The 16,307-nt window shown below is 47.6% G+C and overlaps 1 protein-coding gene across 1 annotated transcript; it reads right to left on the reverse strand.

Moving 5' to 3' along the window:
• Nucleotides 1–14,136: 14,136 nt before the first annotated feature.
• Nucleotides 14,137–15,059, reverse strand: LOC125525182 (uncharacterized). Its single transcript, XM_048690198.2, has one exon. It carries the CDS (start codon nucleotides 14,923–14,925, stop codon nucleotides 14,266–14,268), a length of 660 nt encoding a protein of 219 aa, XP_048546155.1. The 5' UTR covers nucleotides 14,926–15,059; the 3' UTR covers nucleotides 14,137–14,265.
• Nucleotides 15,060–16,307: the final 1,248 nt, after the last annotated feature.

Raw genomic sequence — 16,307 nt, forward strand, 5'->3', positions numbered from 1 at the left:
TTAAATAGGGCACCGTCTAATCCGTTGAGACGACACTGTATGTACTATAGTTTCTCTACAAACCTAAGCTGACGTTTCTTAAAGTTTGGGGTTGTGCTTATGTGAAAAAGTTTCAGCCTGATAACCTCAAACCCAAATCGGAGAAGTGCATCTTCATAGGGTACCCAAAGAGAAACTGTTGGGTACACCTTCTATCACAGATCCAAAGGCAAGATATTTTGTTGAATGGATCCTTTCTAAGAGAAGGAGTTTCTCTCGAAAGAAGTGAGTGGGAGGAAAGTAGAACTTAATGAGGTAATTGTACCTTCTCCCGAATTGGAAAGTAGTTCATCACAGAAATCAGTTCTAGTGATTCCTAGACCAATTAGTGAGGAAGCTAATGATTATCATGAAACTTCAGATCAAGTTACTACTGAACCTCGTAGATCAACTAGAGGTCATGTTACTTGACCATGACAAACCTATGAACTATGAGGAAGCGATGATGAGCCCAGATTCCACAAAATGGCTTGATGCCATGAAATCTGAGATGGGATCCATGTATGAGAACAAAGTATGGACTTTGGTTGACTTGCCCAATGATCGGCAAGCCATAGAGAATAAATGGATCTTCAAGAGGAAGACGGACGCTGATAGTAGTGTTACTATCTACAAAGCTCGAATTGTCGCAAAAGGTTTTCAACAAGTTCAAGGTGTTGACTACAATGAGATTTTCTCACTCGTGTCAATGCTTAAATGTCTGTCTGGGTCATGTTAGCAATTGCCGCATATCATGAAATCTGGCAAATGGGTACCAAAACTACATTCCTTAATGGATTTATTAAAGAAGAGTTGTATATGATGCAACAAGAAGGTTTTGTCAATCCTAAAGGTGCTAACAAACTATGCAAGCTCCAGTGATCCATCCATGGACTGGTGCAACCATCTCGGAGTTGGAATATATGCTTTGATAAAGTGATCAAAGCATATGGTTTTATACGGACTTGCGGTGAAGCCTGTATTTACAAGAAAGTGAGTGGGAGCACTACAGCCTTTTTGATAAGTATATGTGAATAACATATTGTTGATAGGAAATAATTTAGAATTTTCTAGAAAGAATAAAGGATTGTTTGAAAAGAGTTTTTCAAAGAAAGACCTCGATGAAGCTACTTACATATTGGGCATCAAGATCTATAGAGATAGATCAAGACACTTGGTAAGATTTTTCAATGAGTACATACCTTGAAAAGATTTTGAAGTAGTTTAAAATGGAACAGTCAAAGAAGGAGTTCTTGCCTGTATTGCAAGGTGTGAAGTTGAGTAAAGACTCAAAACCCGACCATGACAAAAAATAGAAAGAGAATAAAAAGTCATTCCCTATGCCTCAGTCATAGGTTCTATAAAGTATGTTATGATGTGTACCAGACCTATTGTATACCTTAGCATGATTTTAGCAAGGGAGTACAATAGTGATCTAGGAGTAGATTACTGGACAATGGTCAAAATTATCCTTAGATGACTAAGGAAATATTTCTCAATTATGGAGGTGATAAAATAGTTCATCGTAAAGAGTTACGTCGATGCAAGCTTTTGACACTGATCTAGATGACTCTAAGTCTCGATCTAGATACATATTGAAAGTGTGAGCAATTAGCTAGAGTAGCTCCGTGCAGAGCATTGTAAACATAGAAAAATCTGCAAAATACATATGGCTCTGAATATGGCAGACCCGTTGACTAAATTTCTCTCACAAGCAAAACATGATCACTCTTTGGGTGTTAATCACATAGCGATGTGAACTAGATTGTTGACTCTAATAAACCCTTTGGGTATTAGTCACATGGAGATGTGAACTAATCACATAAAGATGTGAACTATTGGTGTTAAATCACATGACGATGTGAACTAGATTACTAACTCTAGTGCAAGTGGGAGACTGAAGGAAATATGCCCTAGAGGCAATAATAAAGTTGTTATTTATATTTCCTTATATCATGATAAATGTTTATTATTCATGCTAGAATTGTATTAACCGAAAACTTAGTACATGTGTGAATACATAGACAAACAGAGTGTCACTAGTATGCCTCTACTTGACTAGCTTGTTGAATCAATGATGGTAATGTTTCCTGGCCATAGACATGAGTTGTCATTTGATTAACGGGATCACGTCATTGGACAAAGATGTGATTGAATTGACCCATCCGTTAGCTTAGCGCGATGATCGTTTAGTTTGTTGCTATTGCTTTATCCATAACTTATACATGCTCCTATGATTATGAGATCATGCAACTCACGGATACCGGAGGAACACTTTGTGTGCTACCAAATGTCACAACGTAATTGGGTGATTATAAAGGTGCTCTACAGGTGTCTCCGATGGTGTTTGTTGAGTTGGCATAGATCGAGATTAGGATTTGTCACTCCGATTGTCGAAGAGGTATCTCTGGGCCCTCTCGGTAATGCTCGTCACTATAAGCCTTGCAAGCGATGTGACTAATGGTTTAGTTGCGGGATGATGCATTACAAAACGAGTAAAGAGACTTGCTGATAATGAGATTGAACTAGGTATTGAGATACCGACGATCGAATCTTGGGCAAGTAACATACCGATGACAAAGGGAACAACGTATATCGTTATGCGGTTTGACCGATAAAGATCTTCGTAGAATATGTGGGAGCCAATATTGTGACGTCCCAAGACCGATGTGCCAGGTGTCTTCCAGTTATTCGTTGTTGTTGCCTCGTCATTTGCTTGTGTGTCATGCATTTCATATCATGTCATCAGGTGCATCGCATTTGCATACATGTTCGTCTCATGCATCCGAGCATTTTCCCCGTTGTCCGTTTCTCAATCCGGCGCTCCTATGTCACCCGGTGTCCCTTTCTACCTTTTTTCGTGTGCGGGTGTTAAACGTTCTCGGATTGGACCGAGACTTGCCAAGCGGCCTTGGTTTACTACCGGTAGACCGCCTGTCAAGTTTCGTGTCATTTGGACTTCGTTTGATACTCCAACGGTTAACCGAGGAACCGAAAAGGCCTCGTGTGTGTTGCAGCCCAACACCCCTCCAAAGTGGCCCAAAACCCACCTAAATCTCCTCCATCACCTAGGCCATTCGATCACGATCACGTGGCCGCAAACCGCGCCTCATTTGGACTCTCCTAGCTCCCTCTACCTATAAATATGTGGCTCTCCCCGAAAATTCGCGGTGCAAACCCTAACTTCGTCCTCCTCCCGCAGCCAGACATGTCCGTCCCGCCGCCGGACGTGTCCACCGCGCCTTCCACCTCACTCCGCCCAATGAGGGCTTGCCATGTCAGCCCCGCCACCGCCGTCAGCCAATCCCGCAGTGCCACTTGGCACCGCCGCCTCCCTCCGCCGCGCGGGCCCGCGCCGCCCAAATCCGGCCCGCCCGGGCCCGAGCCGCCGCCGCCCGAGACGCGCCTGCCCCGCTGCCCGTGTCTCCCTTAGCGCCCGCCGCCGCCTTACTCATCGCCCGCCGCGCCGGCGCCTACTCGCTGGCTCACCGCCTCGTCGCCTTTGCTGGTGGCCACCTACAGGAGCCCGCCCCCACGCCGAACTCCGCTCGCCGCCGCCTCCGCCTACTCCGGCACCGCCCGACCTCGCCACGGCCGCACCACCACCTTGCCGCCCCGCCTCTTCCTCGTCTCCAGCCGGCGACCCATCTTCGGCGACCTCGAGTCCCTTCTCCGGTGAACCGGCATCCGCACAGATCAGGATCCAGATCTGGAACCGCTACAGTAAACCCTAATCTCGGGTTGACTTTTCCTCCTCTGCTCCAGTAATTTTAGCATATTTCGTCGTATCATATCTCATCAACCGTGGCTCCGTTCCGTGCGTGTAGCATATCGAAATGTTCGTCTCGACAAGTACTTCATTTCATCTCATTGCATCATGTTCATTTGAGCTCATCTTGGTGCCCTAAATGCTGTTGGAAGAGGGCTATGTGATGTTAGTTTCAGATCCATATCAGCATTTGCTCATTTGTCATTTTTTGCCATGATTAATGTGTGCCTCCTATGAACTTGAGCCCTACATGAGTTTTGAAGTATGCCATGCCATCTTTACAGGGGTGTATGCCATGTATTTTTGTGATCTCTGTGGTGACTAGCACAAGCATGCGAAGTAGCTCACTTAATGTTGCTGATTTCAGGGACTCGGAAATATTCTAAGTCATCGCCCTGCCTATATTTTTATGCCATATGTTCATGTTGCTACCGAGTGATCGGTTCCTCTTTTGAGCATGATCAGTAAGGATGTTTTGTAGATATTATGGTGATCTATCCATCCATGTCTTTGTTTGCATTTATGGAGAACCCTAGATTGAGCCAATCGAGCTCTATTTTTTGCTATAAAATGTTCCTGGCAGATTGTTAACATGTTTAGCAATTTTGCCGAGCTTGTTGTAGTTGATCTGTGCATGCTATGTTGTTGTTCTTGCCATGTCTAGCTTCTATGCCATGTCTACTTGTTGGGTGTATGCTTAGTTTGTCATGCAATGCCTTGTGGTGAGTGCATCGAGCTCGTAAACATGCCTTTGTGATATCTGTTTTGCCATGTTCCAGTTTTTCTGCTAAGTCTGAATCTGTTAACGTTAATTACTATGTTCACGTGGTTGCAATTGTATTTTATGATACCTTTTGGCTTATGGTCAGTAAGGGAATTTTGTTGTATGCTTTGAGTATCTTCATGCCATGCCTTGCTTTGCCATGATATGTTCATGTAGCATGTAGTTATCGTGCTCTAAATTTTGCTTCCTGGTGTTAAATTCCTGACATGTTGCTAATTTCACTAAGTCTGTAACATGATATCTTTTGCACTTTTGCTCAGTGTTCATCTTTTGTCAAGCATCTTGAGTGGATCCCTTCCATGTATTTTGTTGTTGTGTTAGAGTGCTGTAGCATGTTGTTCTTGATGCATTTAGATGGTCTCATGATGTTAATCGCGGACCAGTGCCATATTTGTTTTGCTTGCCATTTCCAAACCATGCATCCGATTCCGGTGATCTTTATATCGATTTCGACCAAAATCAACTAGTCTTTCCAGTGGCACTCTTGGAATTCCAAGTTGAGGCCAGGTTCAGTCATTCCTTTCCGAATCATGCATATGCATCGCATACCGCATCTCGCATATCATGACATGTTTTGCATCATGTTGTCTGTGCATTGCACGTGGTTGATTGTATCTCCCTTTTGCTTGTTGTTCTTGCTTGGGTAGAGCCGGGAGACGAGTACGTGATCGAGGAACCCGTTGAGTTCGTTTTCGAGGATCAAGCTTTCATCTTCTTGGAGAACTTTGCAGGCAAGATGACCATACCCTCGAAATCACTTCTATCTTTGCTTGCTAGATGCTCGCTCTTTTGCTATGCCTATGCTATGATACCTACCACATGCTTTATCATGCCTCCCATATTGTTAAGCCAAGCCTCTAACCCACCTTGTCCTAGCAAACCGTTGTTTGGCTATGTTACCGCTTTGCTCAGTCCCTCTTATAGCGTTGTTAGTTGCAGGTGAAGATTGGAGTTTGTTCCATGTTGGAACATGGATTTTTGTTGGGATATCACAATATCTCTTATTTAAATTAATGCATCTATATACTTGGTAAAGGGTGGAAGGCTTGGTCTTATGCCTGGTGTTTTGTTCCACTCTTGCCGCCCTAGTTTCCGTCATACCAGTGTTATGTTCCTTGATTTTGCGTTCCTTACACGGTTGGGTTATAATGGGAACCCCTTGACAGTTCGCCTTGAATAAAACTCCTCCAGCAAGGCCCAACCTTGGTTTTACCATTTGCCTCACCACCACCTACTTTTCCCTTGGGAGTCGCGCTCCCGAGGGTCATCTTATTTTAACCCCCCCCCGGCCAGTGCTCCTCTGAGTGTTGGTCCGAACCGAGTAGACTGCGGGGCCACCTCGAGGCAACTTGAGGTTTGGTTTTACTCGTAGGATGTCTCATCTGAGTGTGCCCTGAGAACGAGATATGTGCAGCTCCTATCGGGATTTGTCGGCACATTCGGGCGGCTTTGCTGGTCTTGTTTTACCATTGTCGAGATGTCTTGTAACCGGGATTCCGAGTCTGATCGGATTGTCTTGGGAGAAGGAATATCCTTCGTTGACCGTGAGAGCTTGTGATGGGCTAAGTTGGGACACCCCTGCAGGGATTTGAACTTTCGAAAGCCGTGCCCGCGGTTATGGGCAGATGGGAATTTGTTAATGCCCGGTTGTAGAGAACTTGACACGTAACTTATTTAAAATGCATCAGCCGCGTGTGTAGCCATGATGGTCTCTTCTCGGCGGGGTCCGGGAAGTGAACACGGTGTTGGAGTTATGCTTGACGTAGGTTGTTCTAGGATCACTTCTTGATCATAGTTTCTCGACCGTGCCTTTGCCTTCTCTTCTCGCTCTCTTTTGCGTATGTTAGCCACCAAACATGCTAGTCGCTTGCTGCAGCTCCACCTCATACCTTTTACCCTACCCATAAGCTTAAATAGTCTTGATCGCGAGGGTGTGAGATTGCTGAGTCCCCATGACTCACAGATACTTCCAAAACCAGCTTGCAGGTGCCGATGATAGCTTGCAGGTGACGCAACCGAGCTCAGGAGAAGCTCGATGAAGATCTTGTTCGTCGTGTTGTTTCGTTTTAGTTGATCAGTAGTGGAGCCCAGTTGGGACGATCGGGGATCTGTGTAGCATTTGGGGTAGTCTTCTTTTATTTTGGTTCCATAGTCAGACCTTGCGTGTATCTGGATGATGTAATGCTTTATTCATGTATTGTGTGAAGTGGCGATTGTAAGCCAACTATGTATCTCTTTCCCTTATGTATTACATGGGTTGTGTGAAGATTACCTCACTTGCGACATTGCTTACAATGCGGTTATGCCTCTAAGTCGTGCTTCGACACGTGGGAGATATAGCCGCATCGTGGGCGTTACAAATATGAACATCCAGGTTCCACTATTGGTTATTGACCAGAGACGTGCGTCTCGGTCATGTCTACATAGTTCTCGAACCCGTAGGGTCCGCATGCTTAACATTTGGTGACGATCGGTATTATGAGTTTATGTGTTTTGATGAACCGAAGGTAGTTCGGAGTCTTGGATTTGATCACGGACCTGACGAGGAGTCTCGAAATGGTCGAGACGTAAAGATCGATATATTGGAAGCCTGTGTTTGGACATCAGGATGGTTTCGAATGAGTTTGGGCATTTTCCGGAGTATCGGGAGGTTATCGGAACCCCCCGGGGAGTATATGGGCCTTATTGGGCTTTAGGGGAAAGAGAGAGGGGCTGCCTAGGGCAGGCCGTGCACCCCCCCCCCCCAAGGCCTAGTCCGAATTGGACTAGGGGGAGGGCGGCGTCCCCTCCTTCCTTCTCTTCTCTCCTTCCCTTCCTTCTCTCCTACTCCTACTTGGAAAAGGGGGAATCCTACTCCCGGTGGGAGTAGGACTCCCTAGGGAGTGCCATAGTAGAGGGTCGGCCCTCCCCCTCCTCCACTCCTTTATATACGGGGGAGGGGCACCCCATAGACACACAAGTTGATCATTGATCTCTTAGCCGTGTGCGGTGCCCCCCTCCACCATAATCCACCTCGGTCTTATCGTAGCAGTGCTTAGGCAAAGCCCTGTTCCGGTAGCATCATCATCACCGTCATCACACCGCCGTGCTGACGAAGCTCTCCCTCGACACTCTGCTGGATCTTGAGTTCGTGGGACGTCACCGAGCCGAACGTGTGCAGATCACGGAGGTGTCGTACCTTCGGTGCTAGGATCGGTCGATCGTGAAGACGTACGACTACATCAACCGCATTGTCATAATGCTTCCGCTTACGGTCTACGAGGGTACGTGGACAACACTCTTCCCTCTCGTTGCTATGCATCACCATGATCTTGTGTGTGCGTAGGAATTTTTTTTGAAATTACTGCGTTCCCCAACACAACACACTAACGGTTTGGATATTTGATCCGAGGGGCCTCTGGCCTGATAGCACTAACTATCACGTGGGCATAGTATGGGTGTTCTGCGTCATATGCATCAGCCGAAGCTTAATAGACGTCATGCGACTGAGCGGCGCGCGCAGGGTTGGACTGCGTAAGCACCTGCCTTTTTAAGGAGGTAGCTAGGTCTGCTCACCGGCCGCCCACGCAACGTGCAGGAGTTGCCGGGGCGATGGCCCAAGACCCCTGGGGGCATAGGTTTAGTCCGGCATGCTGACCTCTCTATAAGCCTAGCTCGGGTTGCGGCGTATCATTTGGCCGAGGTCGGGCATGACCTAGGAAAGTGTGTCCGGCCGGAGTTAATCGAGCGTGGTGGCTAAGTTGGTGCACCCCTGCAGGGAAGAAAACATCTATTGATAGCCTGTCCTACGGTAACGGACACTTGGAGTTGTATCCCGACCGATACAACTAGAACTGGATACTTGAGGTGATAACTGGATAGTATGGCTCTGGAATTGTTTTCTCGCAGGGAGTCGAGGAAGTGATCTCTGGGCGAGGTACAACATACTTACCAATATTATAATATGCCACTCTTATCTCTTCTGATGCTGCAAGACGCTTGAAGATGCTAGTCTTCGATAGGCTAGGCTTTCTCCCTTCTCTTCTGGCATTCTGCAGTTTAGTCCACAGATACAACCCATTCCTTTGATACAGATGCATACTTAGTCTAGATCTGATGTAAGTCTTGCGAGTACTTTGGATGAGTACTCATTGTTGATTTGCTACCTCTTTTCCCCCATACCCGATTGTTGCGACCAGATGACGGATCCCAGGAGCCAGACGACACCACTGATGACTACTACTACCCCGAGGGTGCCTACTACTACGTGACGACCACTGACGACCTGGAGTAGTTAGGAGGCTCCTAGGCAAGAGGCTTTGCCTTTTCGATCGTTGTTGCTTTTGTGCTAGCCTTCTTAAGGCAGACCTATTTAACTTATGTCTGTACTCATATATTGTTGCTTCCACTGACTCTTGTGTATTCGAGCCCTCGAGGCCCCTGGCTTGTAATATAAAGCTTGTATTATTTTAATTTGTGTCTAGAGTTGTATTTGATATCTTCCCGTGAGTCTTTGATCTTGATCGTACACATTTGCGTGTATGATTAGTGTACGATTAAATCGATGACGTCACACCAGGTATGTTTAGCTCAATAGATTGCATGCATTGGTGTTGGAAGAATTGTCCTAAGGCATGGCATGGGCAATTCCATGGCCAAAAAAGGGTTCCATTATAATCCTTGAAGCGGTGGCCGATCCAGAGACTTGGATTTGGCATGCTTTTTTTCGAATGCCTGGATCTTTGAATGACATCAATGTTGTCAACCGGTCAACACTGATGAATAAGATTGCAAATGATGAACTGCCACCGGTGCAGTTTGTAGCAAATGGTCGTACATACAACTATGGCTACTATCTTGCGGATGACATCTACCCAAAGTGGCAAACATTTGTGAAGCCGTTGAAAAAACCGGAAGGTAAGAAAAATTCCACAATGCTCAGGCGGCGGCTAGAAAAGATGTGGAAAGAGCTTTTAGGATTTTGCAAGCCCAATTTGCTATTGTGAGAGGACCGGCTAGATTTTGGGATCAAAAGATGCTTTGGTACATCACGCTTGTGTGATCATGCACAACATGATCATCAAGAATGAGCGTGGTCAAGATGTAGACTACTCTCACTATGAGTTGTTGGGACATCCCGTGCGAGTGCGGCGGAGGGCTGAAAGGGTGACCCGTTTTGTTGCCTTCTATCATGCCATTCGACATCCTGAAGCACATGATGATCTTCAGAAGGATCTCATTGAGAAGTGGTGGGCTTGGAATGGCCGACAAAGAGCATCATGATTTGTGTGTTTGATGTTGTATTGTTGAACTATTTGTTGTATTGAAAGATAAACTATTTGTTTGAGTTGTAAAAACGAAATTGAACTATTTATTGTTGATTTATTTTGTTTGTGTTTGATCTTCTACTTGTGTTTGGAGCGTATATGTTGTTTGTGCGAGAGCGCGCGCCTGCTAGAGCTATGCGCGCGCTAAATTTATCGCGGCCGCTGGAGCGAGCGCTCCTCGCCGCGCCAAAGCAGATAATCGGCGCGCTGCAAATTGATTTTTAGCGTGCCGCGTATTGGGCGGCTATTGGAGATGCTCTTAGACAGCTAACTTTTACAACAAAGACACCAGTAGTGCCAGTGTAGTATGTAAGGACTGTGATATTTGGCACACGTGTGCCACATAGCTAAAACTACCACACAACTTCTTTTTCCTCTTTAATTACATGCATAATTGCATTAGAATGAATCACCTTTCTTGCACGGGCATTCATTACTTTGATTACATGCATGCACCAGAAGACAAAAAAGTTGATCTTATCCCAAATTCTCCTTATTCCAAAAATTCAAAATGTTTTGTAGCTCAAACCGTCAGTCGGATGCAAAACCGTTTTGACATAAAAGACTCATCACGACGAGATCTTCAAAACTAGATCCCATGTTGGTATGTTCCGACGAATTTTTTTCCAGATCAAAAGTTACCATGCCTCGGCTACATAAGTTATCACACATGTAGTATGCAACTTACCGTGGTATTTTCACATAAATTACCGGAGGCATAAACATTGTTCTCACACCTTCTCTACATGCATATGTATGTATGCACTAGAGCATAAAAAGTCGATGTCATCTTAGATTCTTCTTATTCTCAAAATTCAAAATGTTTTGTAGCTCAAACCATCGATCTGATGCAAAATCGTTTTCACATAAAAGACTCGTCGCCACGAGATCTTCGGAACTATATCCCAAGTTGGTACGTATATTCCAACGACTTCTTTTTCTGGGTCAAAAGTTAACATGCCTCGGCTACATAAGTTACCACCCCTGTAGTATGTTATTCACCGTGGTATTTGTACATAAGTTAACGGGGTTATATTTTTCAGCAATTTTTCCCCCTTGGTCAAAAGTTACAATGGTGTTTGTACTTAAGTTATCAGGTATGTAATTCGTGCATTACCGTGCTATTATTACATAAGTTATCAGGGGGAGGGGGTTATGTTTCCAACAACTTTTTCTCTCCTTGGTCAAAGTTACCGCAGTATTTGTACGTAAGTTATCAGGTACACGGTTCTTTAATTACCGTGCTATTTTCACATAAGTTATCGGGGGATGTTTTTAACAATCCCACCCCCCTTTGGTCAAAGTTACCGTGATGTTTGTAAGTAACTTATCGGGCATGTGGTTCATATATTACCGTGCTATTTTCACTTAAGTTATCAATGATGTTTTTCAATAATTTCCCCTCCTTGGTTAAAGTTACTGTGGTGTTTGTAAGTAGGTTATCGGATAGGTGGTTCATATATTACCATGGTATTTTCATATAAGTTATCGGGTATGTTTTTCAACAACGTTTTTCTTTCTTTGGTAAAAGTTACTGTGTTGTTTGTATGTAATTTATCGGGTATGTTTTTCATATATTACCATATTATTTCACGTAATTTATCAGGGTATGTTTTCAAGAACATTTTCCTAGGGTCCAAAATTACCGTGATATTTGTATGTGAGTTATCAGCTCTTTTGTGCGTATATTATCATGATATTTACACATCAATTACCGGGGTATATTTTCCAACATTTTTTCCCTGGGTCAAAGTTATCGCGATGTTTGTATCTAAGTGTATGTTTGGTTTAGGAAAGAACAGATAAAATATACAATGGATTTGGTTTTTCACCTCTTGCGAGACTATTTTCAACAACCATGATTTATCATCAACATATAACCCTCTATTTATGAGCAAAATTTCAACCAAAGAGAAGCTAAGTACTCTATTCACCTCAAGAGAGAACAAAATTGATGCTAGATCTGCTGCTGCTTCTTCAAAATTGATGCTAGCATCATTCTATTTTCATCAACATGAGGCTCTTTCCTTCAAGCTACTACTGGCACTTGTAAAAAGCATCATCATCATTAGAAGTAGTCGCATGAGCCGGTGCTGAATGGACCAAACAACTGCTGATCTTGGTCCATGTCCGCGACACAGAGACGTGCACCTTGCAGTTGAATGGATCAATCAAACAACAAGTATGAGAAACTGCTGCTTGCTGAATGGATCTTGGTCCATAGCCACAACAGCTCGTCACGTGTGGACGTCGTAGCACCAGCAGCAACAACGTCGGCCGCCGTCGTTGGCCTCTCTAGCTACTGGGTGAGCACCGGACGCCGCTGCCCATCGTCTTCCCGGTTGTGAGCCCCGCACCCGCTACAGCAGGTCGTTAGGCTATCTGTCACCGCTTGTCGCGCGTGGCCGCAGCAGCAGCACCCGTGCCAGCAGTCGTCGCCCGCCCGCCTTCCCGACCGTGAGACGCGCACTCGTCGCCTCGCTTCTAGCCCTGCTTCAAGGGAGAGCACCGCTGCCCGCCCCACCATGGCCCTCCTCTGCCTTCCCATCACGACCGCCTGAGAAGGAAGTTCGCTGAGATGGGGAAGCACGTGAGCGCGGTGGCCGGGACTCGCGCTGACGGCGGTGGCAGCGCTCGTTGGAGTGGATCAGCAGGGACGACCTCGACCCAGGAAGGGCTGGCAAGCATGTCGAGCTTGGGGGCACGGACTGGCGTGGGCGGCGGCGTGGGCGGCGACCACGAGATTCTGCGCAGGGTAGCAACGCGATAGGGTTTTTTTTTAGAACATAGACGTCAGGGACGTCCGGCTTTAGATTAATAAAGCCCACAACATAGGCAGCGTATCACAACCACATTACCAACACACGACACCAGACAAAAGACGAGCAGGTCTTGGAAACAGCAACCGGAGAAGGAATAAAGTACGTTACAAGGCGCGGCCGGCCTATCGAAATGAGCACGCAGGCTCGGCTGACATATGGTCAAATGGCAGGCCGTTTGCAGACCTAAAGCCCAGGGGGGCCTTGGGATCATCAACTCCAAGCTGATGAACATTGCACGCATGTGCAAATGGATCTGGAAGATGTCTCAGGGTGAGAACGGATCGACCTCCTCCGTGCGAAATACTTCCCGAATGGGAATTTCTTCGAGGCGGCCTCTCGTGGGTCCCCCTTCTGGAACTCCATTCAAGACCTCAAGCCCTTCTTCGCCAGGGGCGCGAAGTTTGGGGTTACAACAGGCGGTCCACGCGGTTTTGGCTCGACCTTTGGATTGGCCAACAACCCCTATGGTCGGAGTTTCGCCAACTCTACTCCATAGCAGTCGAGCCCAACCAATTGGTTGCTTCGGCTCTTAGCTCCTCCCCACCCTACATCAACTTTAGAAGAGAATTATCGGGGACGGAAATGGCGGAGTGGGACCACCTTCGGGATTTGATCGCGGATGTACGCCTGTCGGACTCCGCGGACACGGTCTCTTGGAGACTTTCGGGCTCGGGCAAATTCTCTGTCAATTCTTTATACAGAGAACTTACCCGCGGCCAGGTCCCTTCGGCTGCCATGGGGCTTTGGAAGGCTAAAATCCCTCTCAAGATCAAGGCCTTCCTCTGGCAACTCTGCCAAGATCGCCTTCCTACCTCTACCAACCTTGCTAAGCGCAACGGCCCCGCCTCCGGCCCTTGTGCTTTGTGTGGGGTTCCGGAAGATGCTGACCACGCTTTCTTCCGGTGCTCTTTGGCGCTTTGCTTGGAGCGCGGTCCGTGAGGCCGCGGGGGTGGATTGGGATCCCCGCTCCCGAGCTGCGCTAGTGTCTTCTTTGTCATTGGTTCATGGCCCGGCTCGTCGGGTCATGTGGACGTGTGCGGCGGCCATGTTATGGGCTATCTGGCATATTCGTAACAAGTTTACTATTGAGGGCGTGTTTCCCTCACATCCCGCTGACGTTATCTTCAAATGCATCGTGTTCTTGCAGCAATGGGCACCGCTGGGAAGACAACAGGACTCTGATCTTCATCGCCAAGCTCTTTGCCGTCTTCGCTTAGTCTACGTCGAGTCCCGCGCTCCGTCGTCCGCGCCGTCTGCTGTCGCATAGGGATGGGCAGCCCTTTTTGGTTGTAGCAACGCGATAGGTAGGTGGGGATCGTGGGTGCCTGGGTGGGTGGGTTTGACGAAGGGATCGTTTTATGAGATCGTGTGGCAGTTTTGCAATCTGCCACACGGTTGCCACATACATATGTTCTATAATAAAACCTGTTTCTTCTCTACACGAAGAGACAAGACATAACAGCAAAGGATCAAGTATCATCATGCTGATGCACCATATAAGAAACTCGAGAACCATTGATCACGCTCTCCCTGGCAATGCCATAAAACGAACGACAACCAAGCCGATCAGAGCTTAGCGTGGTCGCGGCAGTCCTGGCCTCGGATCTCCATGTCCGGGAAGCCGACGACGATGTGGCAGTCAGAGTAGGCCACGACGTTGAGCTTGAACACGCCCAAGACGGCCACCCTCCCCGGGATCCTGGCGTTGGCGTCCAGCGGCAGCGACCCGGCCTCGATGTCCCTGATCAGCTGCGCCATGTCCTTGGTGAAGCCGGCGGTGAGCACCGTCATCTCCAGCTGCACGACCCCGTCCCCCTTGCTAGGGATGCGTCCGGGGTCGACCTGGGCGTCGCCGACGTGGGCGCCCCGGTACCAGAGGCCGGTGGTGCCGGAGGCGTAGGCGAAGGAGGCCGGGTTGGGGTTGTGCACGGCCACGGTGAGCAGCAGCGTGAAGTTTGGCTGGGTGAGGCTGGGCGCGAGGCCGACGAGGCGGGTGGAGAGCAGGCGCGTGGTGGGGTCGCGCACGCGGAACACGGTGAGGAAGAGGACGAGGAGGGTGACGCCCAGGAGCAGGAGCACGCCGAGGGTGACCAGGGCGCAGATGCAGATGCAGCGGCGGCGCCGGCGGCGTCTCAGGCGGCGGAGGCCGGCCTCGTCCACGGGTTTGGCGTCGAGGGAAGGCGCTGTGGGGGTCGGGAGGCTGCACGCTGCTGCTGGGGAGGCCATTGCGAACGCCGAAGCCCTGCAAGGGGCTGGCGATCGAGCTGTAGTGGAAAGTGAGCGAGGGACGGAGAAGCTATAACTTGGACAGAATTGGAAATGAATTGGACTTGTTTGACGGCGGATGGTGCCGTACGGACATGAAGCAATGCATCCAGCTACTAGTATTGTGATGGATTCTCGGCTGCATATTGTTCATTTGATCAATCATTCATAAACTGGGCAACGACGCGGCGTGTTGGCTACGGGATACGCGCGGTTATTTTATCAGTTGACTTTCATGGCTTTAACCGCTCGAATGTGATCGTCTGAGTAAATGGAGTACAAAATATGTACTTATATGACATATGCAAGTAGCAGGTCCGTAGGGAATAGGCTCCTTCGTCCTCACGTTCTGCTCGATGTCCCTGTCGTCCGTCGAATTTGATAGCTTTCGACAACTTTCAGCACTATGTTGTGACGTGCCGTGTGTACCCCGTGTTGCCTCCGACATGTGAGACAAATATATCTTCTTTCTTACGGAACTAAGGCATGTTTTTAAAAAAAATTACATGAGAAACTTTCAGTCTATTCATTTTCAATCATGGTAGTACAAAGGACATCAGGGGCAATAAAAATTACAACCAGGTCTATGGATCACCTAGCGATGATTACAAGCATACACTATACTGAAAGGTGCCGCCATCGTCACATATCCCTCGCTAGAGCCGGACACACCTTATTGTAGTAGACAGTTTGAAAGTCATCGTGCTAAGACCCCGTAGGACCAGCGCACCAGAGCAGCAACCATCGTCGATGAAGAAAGTCTTAGATCGGAAGCATCAAACCTGTAAACACCAAAACCAAGAAAAATAAAGACCAGATCCAAATAGATCCATCGAAGACCAGTATCGACCAAATCCCGCGAGATACGACGGAGACACACGTTCACACGCCCTCCGACGACGCTAGACGCATCATCGGGACGGGGATAAAAGGTGTGAGACATTATTCCTACTGAGGGACATCGCTGCCGCCACACAGCCCCAACCAAGACACTGAATTTAACAAGAACGAGAATGGGGTCCCTCCCACCGGGGGGGGGGGGGGGGGGGGGAGGGATCCTCTGCACCTCCATGGCCCAAAGGCCATCGAAGATGGGGCGGATGAGAGGCAGCGCCGACGGAAGGAAGAGAAAAGCTTGGGATGTTTTCTTGTGGAGAAGGAAAGAGAAAGGTAAGAACGTGACTCCATGTGTTCAAGAACTTAGGCATGTTTGGTTGGCTTGCTGGATGCAATTTTGATCCGTTTGTGTTACAACGAAATCTTGCCATGCCCGCTAGGAACAACCAACCTACCGGATCATGTGTCCTCGTGGTAGTACCGTCCCCATGATTGGCAGTGTTGCT

This window comes from Triticum urartu, chromosome 7A (genome assembly GCF_056163025.1).
Source record: "Triticum urartu cultivar PI428250 chromosome 7A, HENAU_Tu73, whole genome shotgun sequence".
NCBI classification, from domain to species: domain Eukaryota; kingdom Viridiplantae; phylum Streptophyta; class Magnoliopsida; order Poales; family Poaceae; genus Triticum; species Triticum urartu.

Coding starts and splice junctions, on each gene's coding strand:
- LOC125525182 (XM_048690198.2), bottom strand. CDS start 14,925: ATGGCCTCCCCAGCAGCAGCGTGCAGCCTCCCGACCCCCACAGCGCCT.